The sequence below is a fragment of the Conger conger genome, chromosome 11 (genome assembly GCF_963514075.1).
Source record: "Conger conger chromosome 11, fConCon1.1, whole genome shotgun sequence".
Classification (NCBI taxonomy): domain Eukaryota; kingdom Metazoa; phylum Chordata; class Actinopteri; order Anguilliformes; family Congridae; genus Conger; species Conger conger.
In genome coordinates, this window is record NC_083770.1 from 21967974 (window position 1) to 21983799 (window position 15826).

Consider the following 15826-nt stretch of genomic DNA (forward strand, 5'->3'; position numbering starts at 1 on the left):
TCCTACCTGTCGAAGGAGTCGGTGGCCATCTTGTACAGGTAGATGAAGAGCTTGCTGCAGTGTCTCAGGCGGGGGCAGACCCCGTCGCTGGAGGGCGGCTCGTCCTCCAGGAGCCTCTGGAAGGGCTGGGCGTTGGAGGGCAGAACTCCGGCCGGAGCGACGTTCCGGGCCTCGGAGAAGCAGCCCAGGAGCCGCAGGGCGTCGGCCAGCTTGTCGAACTGCACCTCGGTGCGGAAGAAGTGCGAGTTGGCCGGCTCGTAGCGCATAGCCGCCGTCAGCGCGCAGAAGACCGCCAGCAGCAGCTCGAACACCTGGTTCTGGTTCACCTTCTCCCAGCCGTGCCGCGGGGGCGAGCAGAGCGCCGTCTCCATGGCTACCAGCAGCGAGGTGAGGTAGACGAAGCCCCCCACCTTGCGGAAGACGGTGCGGGTTCGGTGGCTCTCTCTCAGGACCGCCAGGAGGGCCTGGGGGGGGTTTAAGGATTACGTTGAAGATTAGAGGCCATTTTACAGCCCAATGACAGAGCATTGCTATGACCAATGGATGCAGTGGATGCTTCACAGAACCATTTGGTTCATACTCTGGGCAACTGGAGTGGATTTATACTTCTTGCTTAGGACAACAACCAGTTTATGTCCGGCAACAATAGAGTGTTCATGAATGTTCTGCAATTTCAGTCGAGCGGCGCTCTGTCTCTGGACAATAAACTGAACTGCATGGATAAAATGGCTGGGGCCGGTGGCTTTGACTTACTCAACCACAACCACAGTGAACCGCAGAAAGCCTGGGCCTTCCACACGAGTCTGACTCAATTTTCATTTAAATTCAATTCTATTCAATTTATATGTGTAGTGCTTTTGACAACATAAGATTGTCACAAAGCAGCTTTACAAAGAACCCAGGCCTGAGACCCCCTCAGAACAAGCCTAGTGCTAGAGTGGCAAGGAAAAACTCCCTGATTAATAGAAAGAAACCTTGAGCAGAATCGGCCCATCGGCCCATCTGCTTCTGACCGGCACTGGGCAAACAGTGAGTTTCACTGTGAAACTTAAAGTTTGGGTAAAATGTCTACCTTGACTTATTCAAAAAGAACAACAACATGGCAGTTATTGACTGCTGGCAAAAACTCAAACTAATTTAAAGTTCAAATTGATTGTACAATACATGATGAATAATAATTGCAAGGGAAGAGACTGATTATTTCCCCTTGATGCTACATGGCAGGTGAATCATGGTGATGATGGTTTAATCACTATAATCTGCATTTGAAGGAGTGGAGAAGACCCACATTTTAGTCACATAAGTCCCTTACATTTAAGTGTTTTCCTGCAGGTTCATTAAATTACTTAAACACAACATAATAACAACACAATAAGCAAGTATGTGTGTGTGTGAGTGTGTGTGTGTGTATTAATGTGCATGATATTTGCCAGTTTTGAAGACCACAGAGGAGACCTCCTTACAAGCATTACAAAAACCTAATTTACACTCATAGCTGGATCTTTTTATGCCAGCAGCTTTTGAAAATGTCCATTTCCTGAAACTAATGAATTCCATTTGAATGAGAATTCTCTCAAAGCGACAATTCCAAATCCTGATTATCCCGAAGAGGAAAACAGGCAATGGATAATGAACTCAGAATGAAACACTTCTTTTGAAGATAATCTCAGCTGCATAATTAAAGTAACAGTAATTATCAAACAAAAAAGGCAATAATCTGTGTGCATGTCTACGTATGTGTATGCACGTGTGCCTCTTTCTCGCTCTCTCTCTCTAACACACATAGGGGTTATGGTTAGGATGTGTAGGGGCGTGGGGGTGTAGGGGTTAGGGGGTGTAGGTGCAGGGTTATGGTCAGGGGGCGTGGGGGTGTAGGGGTTAGGGGGTGTAGGTGCAGGGTTATGGTTAGGGGGCGTGGGGGTGTAGGGGTTAGGGGGTGTAGGTGCAGGGTTATGGTTAGGGGGCGTGGGGGTGTAGGGGTTAGGGGGTGTAGGTGCAGGGTTATGGTTAGGGGGCGTGGGGGTGTAGGGGTTAGGGGGTGTAGGTGCAGGGTTATGGTTAGGGGGCGTGGGGGTGTAGGGGTTAGGGGGTGTAGGTGCAGGGTTATGGTCAGGGGGCGTGGGGGTGTAGGGGTTAGGGGGTGTAGGTGCAGGGTTATGGTCAGGGGGCGTGGGGGTGTAGGGGCTAGGGGGTGTAGGTGCAGGGTTATGGTTAGGAGGTGTAGGGGTTTGGGTCTGTAGGGGTTAGGGGGTGAGGTGAGGAGCAGACTCTCACCCTCAGGATGTCTGTTTTCAGCTGCAGCTCAGTGGGCGGTGCAGAGTGCATCAGGCCCAGCAGAGTGCCCATGTCATCGTCCCCGCTGGGGGACAGGAGCAGCTGCTGGATGATCATCAGAGCGTGCTCACGACACTGTCTGTACCGCAGGATGTTATGGACACAGCGTGCACCACCAAACTCCCGGAACAGACCTGAGAGAGGGGGGGGGGGGGAGGGGGGAGTGGGAGAGAAGGAGGGAGGAGGGGAGAGGAAGAAGGAGAGAGGGTGGAAGGAGGGAGATAGAGAGAGGGAGGGAGAGAGAAACACACAAACAAGAAATATTAAAGAGAGAAAAAGAACCAATTTGGGAAAGAGGGAGAATAAAAAACCAGTAAAATCAGTCAGGTGAAAAATGGCTAATTCCTGGAAAACCCAGTCTGCTGACAGGAGGTAAAACTAGGGCTGAATTCAGTACTGTAAATCTCACTCCAAACAGACACACTCACGACAGAACAGCGCAGTGCTACTGCAGGCAGGAGAGAGAGAACCAGAGAGATGCACACACACCTGGCACAGCCTGCCGAGCACGCACACACACCGTCTCACACACTCACACTCACACACTTATACACACACTCACACACAAACACACCCACTCACAGACACACGCACACACACACACACACACACTCACACACAAACACACCCACTCAGACACACACACACACACTCACACACATACACACGCACTCAGAGACACACACACACACATACACACACACGCACTCACACACTTATACACACACTCACACACAAACACATACACACACATACTCACACACACACACGCACTCACACACTCACACACTTATACACACACTCACACACAAACACACCCACTCACAGACGCATGCACACACACACACACACATACTTATATACACACTCACACACACTTATACACTCACACACCTACTCACACACACATACGCACCTCCACACACACAAACACACACACACTGCACTGGGAGCAGAGAGCTATAGAAATGTGCTGTTTCAGAGAGCACTAATCTGAGCTCCACACCTGGAGGGAGCTAATACTGCTGCAGGATTAATGCCTCTGCATTACAGGTGCTGATGAAAAGCCATTACTTCTGCTAATATGCTATTGCACCAGCCAAAGAGACAAGGAGATGAAGAAAAATGTGTCTTATTCTATTCACTTGTTTTCATGCATTGTGCTTTTTAAATGAAAAAAGAAACAAATTGTGTTTACCTCCAGTGGTAAATTATTGTGTAGGAAAACTAAAGAAAATACTAGAAAATATCAAAGATAGCAGTTTTTTAAAAGGAGAATGAATATTGATTAGAATAAGAGCTAATACTGGAAGAACATACACAGGCAGTACCCTCCGAAGAATTCTCTGATACTCAGTATTCCATACAGCCAAAAATGGAAAAGAATTATCACTGGTAGAGGTTTAATTTATGCCTCTTTAAATGTATTGAGTGGAAGTCTGGGCACAGGAGATTTCTCCTGCTCCTGTATTTAAAATGCGCCAGGCAGGTTCTGCAGAGCCCTCCATCACCTGCACAGACAGGTACACGCACGTCCCTGCACAGCTGAAGACCAGTGGTGCGGCCTGGAGATAAATTATCAACCGGAATGTTCTACAAGAGCCACACGCAACCAAGCCCACATACAGAAACATGTTCAGGATCCTGTCTGGTGTAAACCAATAAAATACACGAATGCCTTCTATCAAAGGCAAGGACAGCTTCTTCAAGGTTTCAAAAATGGACTTATTTTGTTTAGTGATGTTAGCAGCACAAACGGCACATGAAAGATTGGGGTAGGTGTGAAGATTTGTTTTTGCGGAGCGACTGCCTGGGAAGAGGAAACGGGAAGCGACAGGGCAGAGGGAAAACGCTGTGAGCAGGATCCCGGGGGGAATAGATGCCTTTTCCCGTTTCTCTCCCAGGAAGAATAAACCAGGCCGGCCGGGAATAGTGCAGGAGATGAGGAGGAAAACCAAGGGAGAGCGTCACTCGGATCTCAGAGCTGTCTGTCGATGTCCACCCATCGGAAGCGCCGTTTGAGTAGCCTCCACCTGACGAGTTCACACCTGGGTTCAAATAGCATTCGTTTTTGGTTCAAACACTTTTCCGCATAGCTGATGTAAAACCCAGCTTCAAATGACCGGCTACCAGCTGTTTCAAAACATGACGTGAGCTGGACAAACTAGTAAGAGTAAGAGTCTGGTCTAAACTGGTCAACCAGCTAAACGTTGTCAAGCTTGTAGCTGGTCTGAACTGGTCAACCAGCTACCCGCAGTTTCAAAACCCAGCTTGAGCTGTGTTGGCTTGCCTGGTGTATTGGAACAACTGAATGATCCCAACAGTGTAAACCCCACCCATTTTACTCCTCCCCGCAGGCTCAAATGAACCAGGCACCACAAAACAAATGCTATTTGAGCCCAGGTACGGATGAGTCACTTGTCATTGGCGGGTGAGAGAGAGCGTCGTCTCCGCCTTCACCGCGCAGACTGAGAGCCGGGGATGACATTGTCGGGGTAGGGATTACGCGACGGATGCAGGTGCGGGATATTAGAGGATTCCAGCGGGATTACGGCCTGCGTTAATCCCAGGGAGCGGATTTGCGCGCAGCGACACAAAGAGAGATTTTCTGAGGATTTGGCGGCTCGGTGGGGGCTAGTGGAAGCAGAGGGGGGATCATTCACAAGACCTCCCCTAAATTATAAACATATGCATATTTATAAGAAAACACAGCCACTAAGACACAGACATTTGCAGCAAATGTCAAATTTAACACAAAGGTGTGTGCCCGGCATGACAGTGTGATGTCATGCTGCGTGTCGGCTAAAACAGGAAGGAGAGGAGAGAGAAGGTGAAAGAGAGAGAGGAGAAAGAGAGAGAGAGGAGAAAGATGTGCACACCTGCGTTGGTGTTGGAGCCCTGCAGCAGCACTGTGAGTGTCTCCATCACCAGCCAGGCCAGCTGCTTCTGCTCCTCCGCAACACTGTGCTTCTTACAGCCACCTGACCAGGAGAGAACCAATCACGCGCCCGCCATGGACAGCACAGCCCTCCGCTGCCCCCGACTCCCGTTACATTGCATTCATTTAGCAGACGAGTTTATGGTGGAGCACAAAAACACGCATTTACATTTTCATTAATCAAACTAAACACACGCCTGCTGATTTAGAGCAGTAAGACTAATAAAAAGGCAGAAGTAACCGACAACTGAGTCAATCCACTGGCAGACAAAAAAGTTTTTCTAGTATTAAATAGATCTAGGGCTGGTTTCAGAGACACAGATTAAGCCTATAGGCTATAAAACTAAATAAAAAATGGAGAGTTTCGACACAGGACTAAGCTTAATATGTGTCTGAGGAACTGACGCCGAGTTTATTTCGACACAAGCCGCAGAAGCTTCCGGAAGCTCACCCTGCTCGCTCTGGGCCTGGGCGGGGTCCTTCAGCAGGGCAGCGTATTTGTGCAGGAGGGTGACCAGGACCTCCAGCAGCCCCACCTCGCGGAACACGTCGCTGAACACGGGGTCGTGGCGGGCCAGTTTGAGCAGGCTCCGGGTGGCCGTGATGCAGCACTGGTACGAGGAGCTAGCCTTCAGCAGCACGCTAACGCTGAACAGCTCCTTGCACGGCACGTAGTTCAGGCTGAACACCACAAACTCCAGCAGCTCGAAGTACTTGGCCTGGGCCTCGGGGAGGCGCGAGAGGCGCTCGGCGAACTGCGACAGCGTGTGCTGGGGCTCCAGCAGGAAGTAGTTGGCGCTGTCGGCCATGTAGATGTTGCCGATGGCGTCCATGATGAGGCGCGTCAGCCGGCCGCTCTTGGCCTTCAGGAAGGCGTTCTGGAGAACGGCGAAGGCCGGAACGTTCCTCACCGCATGTCCTGCAGCCGGGAAAACGTTTCAGACAACATGAGATACGGCCTCTGATCAGGGACAAAAAACTTCACTGAACATGAACTACTGCAATACAGTGAAGTGTCGTTTGAGAGTTGAACCTACACCTTGCTGAAGAAAATAGCTCTAGCTATGTTTTGAAATAGCTGGTAGCTGGTTGACCAGTTCAGACCAGTTCCATACTTAACATGGTTTGACCAGCTGAAGCCATGTTTTGAAACAGCTGGAAGCTGGTAATTTCAAGCTGGTCATAGCTGGCTTTTACACCAGGGTTTACACACTGTAAAAGGGTCAGAAAAGAAATGCAAGAAAAACAAGGCCCCTTTGAACCCTAGAACCCTAATGTCAGAAGTCGTCAATCAAACCCTGCCAGGAGATGAAATTCACTTTTATTAACACAAACACTGGCTAGAGTAGCTTGTGGATTGTAAAAAATCACCAGCCATTTTCAACATTTTATCAGTCTCAGTGCCTGTCACAATATAGCACAACCTGATCAGTTCAGGGACATAAAACTGCACTAAACCTGCGACTGTGCTCCTAACATGGATTACTGCACTACAGTAGTGTTATATGAAATTTAAACGCAAATTTACACTGCAAAAGATAATGGCTTCAGGAGGTGACGCACGCCAAGAAAAACTTCACTAAACATGCTTCAGTGCTCTTAAGATGGATGCTCTACAACCGCTTCTGAAATTACTGTACATCCACACTGAGTAAGGATTATAAAAGAAACGCAAGAAACTAGCGCTTTAAGGACCCTAATGTCAGAAACAAGTCCTCATTCAAACCCAGTACTTTATTTTTTATAAAACTGCTGACATACTGATATCTGTCTCAATGGAAATTTTAACAGGCAAATTAATTAATCATCACTAATTCATAGAGTAGCCATTCAGGCTCTAACATTGCACAAGAACAAAGTCACATTCTATGGTTCATTCTGAGGTCTTCATCACCGCCTCCCTGTGAAGTGACAAGCCACGTCTCTGTCTGTCCCATGGAAACACAGAGCCACGTCTTTCTCCTGAACCCCACTGGGAGTGGGCGATCCTGGCCAGACGCACGCACCTCTCCCGCGCCTTATCAAACGCAACACGTCCTCTCCTCTTAACTACGCTCCTGCCCTCCTCCTTCCTCCAGGGGACTCAAAGCCTTTCCTGATAAGAAAACTAATCAATTCACACACGCCAAGGTGGGCCTGGTTTGCTAACCTGTTCAATGAGGGCTTAAAGTAATTCAAAAGAGGATGTCAGACAGAAAATAACAGCTACAGAGGTCAAACACACAGAGAGCAACTAGAGTGTGCCTGAAGGCAAATAAAACAATGAGACAATCAGGAATATTCAGCACACCCTCAACGTCTTCTGCCACAGCATTAATCCCGCATGAATAAACCGGTTTAAAGCATTATCAAAGCGTAAAAACACTCCTGTAAAACTTCACGCTACCGCCTCCGTGCTGGAAATTGGACTGCAGGACTGCCTGCTGAGTTCAATCACCAAGTGTAATTATTTTTAAAACATCTAACGCAGCTACAACACGACTTATTACACTTTTGCTGACTGAGGTTTGTTCCACTAATATTGTCTTGATTCCGCACCAAAACGGACGACAAGGCACCGTAATTTGGTGAATCCAATAACTTATTTTGAGATGCATAAATTACTTCAGAAGAAATACTTCAGAATAAAAGCTCAACGGACAGTACTGCAGGAAATTAAACTCTACAATACATGTCATAGTAATATTATTTCCCAGAAAACACACACACACATTCTCAGCTTTACCTTCAAACTCATATAAATTTAAATTATAACTTCTGCAGTTCATGTGTACGTACAGAATCAGTACTCTTCACAAATTCAGGCTAGCCTGTTCCCCATACCAGACAGGTGTAAATTCAATGTAAAAATAAAATCTACAGGTTCGGGATTATGGTGGCGGTACTGACCGTTCCCGGCGGGCTGCGGGACCACGAACCCCGGCAGCAGGAAGGGCGCCCCCGTGGTGAGACCCCCGGGTTTCAGGTCGCTCACGCCGTACGTGGTCAGAGCCGTCACCAGGTTCACCAGGTCCTTCAGCGCGTCCTTAGCGTCGTCCTCTTTGGCCTGCTCCAGCCTGCGCGGGGTTAAAACACAGGATTAATACACACACACCTCACACACTGTCCTGCTCGAACCTGGCATCAATATAAACACACACCTCAAACACTATCCTGCTTCAACCTGGTATTAATACACACACCTCAAACACTATCCTGCTCCAACCTGGTATTAATACACACACCTCACACACTATCCTGCTCGAACCTGCCGTTAATATACACACACACCTCACACACTGTCCTGTTCCAGCCTAAAACACAGAAATAATACACACACACACACACGCCTCAAACACTATCCTGCTCCAACCTGCCATTAATATACACACACACCTCAGACACTATCCTGCTCCAACCTGGCATTAATATACACACACACTTCAAACACTATCCTGCTCCAACCTGGTGTTAATACACACACCTCAAACACTATCCTGCTCCAACCTGGCATTAATATAAACACACACCTCACACACTATCCTGCTCCAACCTGGCATTAATATAAACACACACCTCAAACACTATCCTGCTCCATCTACGGCAGTGTGTGTCGGATTAATACACACACACAGTATCTCAAAATGCGATCCTGCTCCTGGGGTTAAAACGCACACTGGCCTCAAACACTATCCTGCCAGACACAGCTACTGTTTGAAAAATGGACTGTCACTGCTCTGTTTGAAAAATGGATCAAATGCAACATGGATCATATGAATATTTGAAGCCTTTGTTGCTCTGCCAGTACAATTAAAGCATCCATGTCCTTCTACTAGACTTACTCTAACCAACCCACTCTCTGTTTATTCCATTAAAAAAAAAACGATTCATCGGCATATTTTAAATACTTGTGAAAATGTCCTGAAAAAACACAGGGAAATACAACAGAGCAGATCTGAATATCTTAAGTTGCCTTTGTTGCTCAGCAAAAACAATAAGTCCATGTCTGTCTGCATGTCATTCTTCTAGAATCTCTCAGATCAATGCATATCTGCGTTTACCCCACCGAAATGCATTTTTAAAACTTCACTCACACACACATCTAAAGTAAGAATGTGCTTCAGAGGGGCTTGAGAACCAAAGGGGATACCGAGACACTTTTTACAGGGAATTCCATGATTGCAATAAAAAACATCCCAGCAGTGCTAAACTAAAACAGAATATGACTAAGTGAACAAGCTTGTACAGGAACACGTTGAGCTCGGGGAGCCCCCGTGCTCGCCCTGTAGCTACCCCCGTACCTCAGCATGAGGTCACAGAGGAAGGAGTATCCCTGGCACATGCGGAAATCGTCTAGCAGGGTCTGGGACACGTCGCTGGAGTCCTTCAGGAAGCAGGACAGGCCAGCGAACATCTCCACAATCTCCAGGGGTGAAAGGTCGTCGGACTGCTGCATGTTCTGGACGCATGTGGACAGACACTCTTTCTCTGGAGAAATAACACGTCACAGTATAATTTACACACTTACTGCAAAGCAAAAAAACAAAACCGCAAAATGGGTCAGAGAAAATATGGTGTAGAACCCTGGGCTGTTATGTTTTTCAAAGTAATGTGCAACAATTTTCTCTGGATAAATAATACACCACATTACATTTTACGCACATTTTACACACTTATCACGGCACAAAAAACAAAAACTGCAAAATGCAATAGCAAAACAGTTGAGTGAAAATATTATGTAGCACATTACTTTGAAAATATAACGGCCCAAGGCACTGCAATAATTGACTGCATGTATTGCAGAACCGTTTCATGTAGAAACAGTTCCCCAAGGACATTACACAGTATTGCGAGAGTTGATTTCTTTCAATGGACTGAAAATATCAAGGACAAACCCATATTTGTTTGAATGTTCGCCCCAAGTGTAACCCACCAAGTGAAATGCCATAGCATTTTTAAATGGCTTCATCTTGTATTCTTTCCCACACACCCATTCTTCTGGAATGTTCTCCCCCCCCAGTGTAAAATGGCTACTAGCACTGAACCCAGATACACAGGCTGCTCAGTATCAAGTTTGCAGATAACCTTCACAGCTAAACACAATCCAACAACTGCAGGTGTTAGCCAGATAGACACTGAGCCATCCAGACCAAATACACAAACAAACAGTCTCACCATACAGCACCACATAGAGTCCAAGAGGTTTCAAATGTAATCATAAGTATATTTAAAATGCCATATGGCTGAGATTCTCAATGTCTTTCTGAGTCTGTGGCCCATTTAATTAGCAAATGCATTTAATGTAATTTAATTTAACGACTGCTTATTACAGCTACTCAAACACATGCACATACACACCCACATGCACAAAGATACACACACACGCACACACACACACGCATGCACACACGCACAATGACATACACACACATTCACACACATACACATTCACACACACACACACACACACACTCACACACACACACACTCACACACACACACACACACACACACATACACACACACGTACGCACCGTGTATGTATTTGACCACGTTGAGGCTGAGGCCGTGGCGGGAGATGGTCATCAGCACCTCCCCGGAGCTCCTCCTCCAGGGCAGGTTATGAGGAGGGCACCAGGAGGTGATGGCGCTGAACAGCAGCTGGAGGTCGTCCTTCTGGGCCAGCTCCTCCGCCGGGGAGACGAAGCTGCAGAGCTTCACCAGGATCTGCCGCGAGAGGAAGAGGAGGTCAGGTCTCACACTGCTCCTGGGGCTGCCGATAGCCCACCCTCTCAGAAATAACGCTTCTGAACGGCTCCTTGGCTTGTCTCCATAGAGGAACAGGTATACACATAAAAGCAGCATACCCTATGACTTTCTGGATCAGGACTAACTGAAGAGAAAAGTTTACCTGGTCCATACTCTCTCAGAAAAAAGTTTCCTCCATAGAGGAACTGTTTTTCGTTCTTTTAGGAACCCACTATCATAGGAGTGAAGTGTGAAAGCTCCCAGACACAACCATTTTGTCCAACAAAGAACCCTTGAACTAGATATGGTTTGTCTATGGAATTAGAGAGTTACAATTGGAACCATTTTTTCTGAGAAACAAATATGGGCCTGCACTTTATGGTGATGACTATTCTGAAGTCCGACCTGGATAAAATATGTAATTGTTTTGGATTCAAATACTTTTCTACACTTCACTCGTCCGGTGTATTGTAACCTATGCAATACTCTCAAAAAGTACAAACCCCACCTTCTGGTCCTCTTGATTTGGCTCAACTGCACCAGGCAAGATCAATCGAGGAAAGTATTTGAATCAAAAACAATTACGTATTTGAGGTCCAGTTCTCTCACTCGGCTCCGGTAAGAATATTAAACCGTGGTCCACGGTTGAAGCGACCGCAGCCTCACCTGCACGAACACCTTCTGCAGCAGTGCTCGACGGTCCGCCAGGGGCAGCTCAGTGGGAGAAGCGCCAGCGACCTCAGGTGTGTGCGGCAAATCGAAGAACAGGTACAGACACTTCACCAGCGTGGAGGGCACCGACATGGTGGTCATACAGTCCACTGTTTTCTGCAGAGAGAGAAGAGGAGTCTCGTGTTTCTTTATGGTTCTGCAATGCCGTGCTCTCGCTCCTATCAGAGAAGCCTTAAGACTGACTGCCATTTCTGATTCTGTCAAAGCTTATCTAACCAGTACAGCTAGCGCACGGTAGCACATATTAGCGCTTAGCACATACAGTAGGCTTGTCTAATCCGGGATTGGGTCCTGCCGAGAAACATAACAAGGCACGATAACAGCTCTCAACAGACAGATAAGTATACACAAAGGAACACAGAAATGCACTTTCTGCCTGTCAAAGAACGGGACAACATGGGGAAATGACTACAAATGGTGATTATCTGGATATGTGCCAGAACAGACTTACAGAATGCATCTGCTGTATACATTAAGGCTTTTATTAAATAGTAACGTTTTAAATACCAGTAAGCCAGAATGATGTCATATATACAGTCTGGTCTGGGCTGGTTTTCCCAGACACAGATTAAGTTCAATCCTGGACTAAATTGAAAATCACAATTGATTTTAATCTAGTACTCAGCTTAATGTGCATCTGTGAAACTGGTCCATACAGTTTGATTTCTGCATGTATCTATGACACACTATGTAATGATTATCATGCATTTGCTCAGTGGATCAGTAAGTGAAGAAAGGTCACGTGACTGCGAGTGGGGGTGTCGCAGCGGTAAATCCGTGCGGCGGTTTCGGGAGGGGGTGGAGGGGCACCCCGCGGACAGGAGGGGGTTAACTCCCGCGCAGAGAGACTGAATAACAACATCACGGCTACACAAACCGGGGAGCGGCAGGTCAAGGTTATTTCACCTCCCCCCAGCCCCGGCACAATTACGGAGTCAGCCACAGAGAAATTACACCTGACACACCGGGGGGGGGGGGGGGGGGGGGGGGGTGGCAGGGCTTCCATTTTCTCACACCAGACGAGAGGAGAGGAGAAAGTGCAGGGAGAGACTGTCTGGGGTAATGAGCATCACTGTTCCACTCCCGCTGTCGGGAACGTCGGAGTCCAGCCGGCCTTTTGTCTGCATCCCGGGGCTCGGAATACCGAATCCACAGCCCCCCCCGATCCCGCACAAAGGGATGCAAAGCTGAGGGATCGGAAATTCCCGGGATGGAAGAATGTAAAGCCGGCTCAGGGTTGGAAGTGTACCTTTCAGGGGCGGAAGAGCGTTGAGTTTTATTTCAGCGGGAGTCTGGGAAAGACTGCGGCTGAGTCAGCAGCTCGTCACACAGGAAGCACCAAAGAGCAGTAACAGGCCTGTGGTTTTTCTTGTGGAAATGAAGCCACGCCCTTTTGGGAAGCTGCCCCCCCCCACCCCGCAGAACTACACACAAAGAGGCTGGGGGGGTCCGGAGAGAACAGGGTGAGTCACCAACCTGACGTCACGCTGTAAAAACAACCTCCAAAAACATGGTTCTTATCAGACCCCATTCTGCCACTCATCCCCGAAAACAAAGAACATTTTATTGAGGAAAAGAAAAACCATATTCAGAATAAAAACCCATCAGGTTTCATACTTCCCAATGCAAATACAAAATCCTCCCATAACCAAATAAATAACCAAATTCTGATAAATTCAAATGACAGATCCAGATATAAATTACAGTGTTTGCTCCACGTTAAGACATTTCTGCTTGACCCTTGAGCCCGGAGATCTATCATCTGGTTTTCACTCCAGCCTCAAAGCTCACCTCATTCAACAGCTAAAGATCTCATTGCGATTCTAATTAGCAGAATCAGGTGTGCCAAATTTGGGCTGGAGTGAACAGGGTTGGGCAACCCTGCAGAAAACCATTTGCACTTGACCCTTGACCCCCAGTGACCGCACAGACCTGTCCGGATGAGGCCAGGAGGTTGATGGTGGTGAGCAGCATCCATCCCCGGCTGGCCTCCTCACTCTGGTTCACCTCCAGGAACTGCACAATGGCCCTGCTGGCTGCCTCTGTGGAGAATAACACCCAGCACATTACCATTACCATAGACATCTACCTGTACACCAGTGCATGCAGGGACAGATAACACCCACACATTACCATGACCATAGACATGTACCTGTACACCAGTGCATGCAGGGACAGATAACATCCACTCATTCCCATGACCATAGAAATGCACCTGAACACCAGTGCATGCAGGGACAGATAACATCCACTCATTACCATGACCATAGAAATGCACCTGAACACCAGTGCATTTAGGATTAACACCCACATATTACCATTGCCACAGACATGCACCAATGTATGCTGGGATGGATTCAGTTAAGAAACCTGTCCATGAATTTTAAAATGACAGACCCTGACGCCTGCCTGAAGTGTGGCGCCTACATCTTTGGCATGGTAGGCAATGAGACATGAGGTACTAAATGCCAAACCCCTTCAGCCACACACATAATAACTGAATAAAAACTGATAGAATATTGCATATTATACACTCACTGACCACTTTATTAGGTATTTATCCCTATTAGGAAATTAACCCTATCCTCCTTGTCTAACCCAAAAAAAAATAATTTGCACTTATGATGATGACTATATGTTTAGAACAGCATTCCATGTGTATTTTCCTAGTTATGGATGTGATGCTCTGACTTGCGGTAGAACCTATGCACTTGTAAATCGCTTTGGATTAAAAGCGTCTGCCAAATGACAAAAATGTAAATGTTAAATGTATTTGACTTATTGGTCTTCTGCTGCTATAGTCTATCCACTTAAAAGGTTTGATGCGTTCTGTGTTCAGAGATGCTGTTCTACAAACCACTGTTGTAATGTGTGGTTATTTGCGTTACTGTCACCTTCCTGTCAGCTTTGACCAGTCTGGCCATTCTCCTGAGATCTCTCTCATTAACAAGGCATTTTTGCCTGCAGAACTGCTGGTCATTGGATGTTCTCTGCAAACTCTAGAGACTGTTGTGCTTGAAAATCAGTTTCTGAGAAACTCAAAACACCCTGCCGGGCACCAATATTCATCCCATGGTCAAAGTCACATGCTGTGTTACTGCGGCATATTGTACGTTTTTATCCCTGGGGAAAGATACAGAAAGAAATCACTGTAAAAGCCAGGAGACTTTTTTATTTCTTCCACAGGCTAACAATTCAGAATCTAACCAATTTCAATGGCCAATTTATCTGGACAATACAAGAGAAAATGATGTGTACCAGGTCTATACAGCAAGCGTGTGCCTTGTTACTTTCAGACTGATGAAAGGGTCGGTATTCTTCACAGCTTATAGCAGATGGTAGAAATCTCTGGGGCCCATATGGAACAGGGTTTTGTTGCACAGAACCTGAGATTTGATCATTAAATCAATGCCAGATTCTCTGCAAAAACAAGTCACATGACACCTGTGCAGAATGCACAGAGCCAGAATGCCTACCACTCAGCATATCGGCAGACATTTTGGTTCATTTGCTGAATTAATTAGCTTTGTTTAATCCAGCAAAGCAGAGCAGAATTGGTTAAAGCACGCAGGAGAAAAATCCAGAATTTGGAGGCAAAAACGATTTCTTATAAAGAAAAACCTCACAGTGAATAGGGAAGAATTAATTCAGATCCTGTTATTATGTTGGTATGTCTGCACTTAAATAATTAGCAGCGGTCACAGTTCTGGTGGAATTTACCAAATAAAATCGCATTTGACATTCTAAAATGAGGCTAAAAGATTATAGTGCTTTGATCACTGAAATAGATTCACTCTGTTAGTGCATGCCTCTAAATCATCAGCACAGATCCTGGTAATTTGAGAAGGAAGGTCTATTGGTGCCTCAATCACATCACATTACAGTTATGTAAGCTGACGCTTTTATCTAAAGCGACAGTTGATTAGACTAAGCAGGAGACAATCCCGCCTGGATCAATGTGGGGTTAAGGGCCTAGCTCAAGGGCCCAACAGCTGCATTCACCTGCAGTCTTATGTAAAGCAGTGTTTCAGGTGGATACTGGGTAAACCTAATAATAATAATAATAATAATAATATACCTTTTATTGAACCCTGT

The 15826-nt window shown here is 46.6% G+C and overlaps 1 protein-coding gene across 1 annotated transcript in view; it reads right to left on the reverse strand.

Moving 5' to 3' along the window:
* Positions 1 to 15826, reverse strand: part of wdfy3 (WD repeat and FYVE domain containing 3) — an 80711-nt gene that overhangs the window by 49283 nt on the left and 15602 nt on the right. Inside the window, exons 4-12 of the mRNA XM_061260110.1 lie at positions 13664 to 13773; positions 11666 to 11827; positions 10786 to 10978; positions 9553 to 9739; positions 8162 to 8328; positions 5724 to 6191; positions 5214 to 5315; positions 2275 to 2468; positions 7 to 464 (exon numbers count right to left, since the gene is read on the reverse strand). Of these exons, the coding sequence (XP_061116094.1) occupies positions 7 to 464; positions 2275 to 2468; positions 5214 to 5315; positions 5724 to 6191; positions 8162 to 8328; positions 9553 to 9739; positions 10786 to 10978; positions 11666 to 11827; positions 13664 to 13773 (2041 nt within the window). The remainder of the gene's footprint in view (positions 1 to 6; positions 465 to 2274; positions 2469 to 5213; positions 5316 to 5723; positions 6192 to 8161; positions 8329 to 9552; positions 9740 to 10785; positions 10979 to 11665; positions 11828 to 13663; positions 13774 to 15826) is intronic.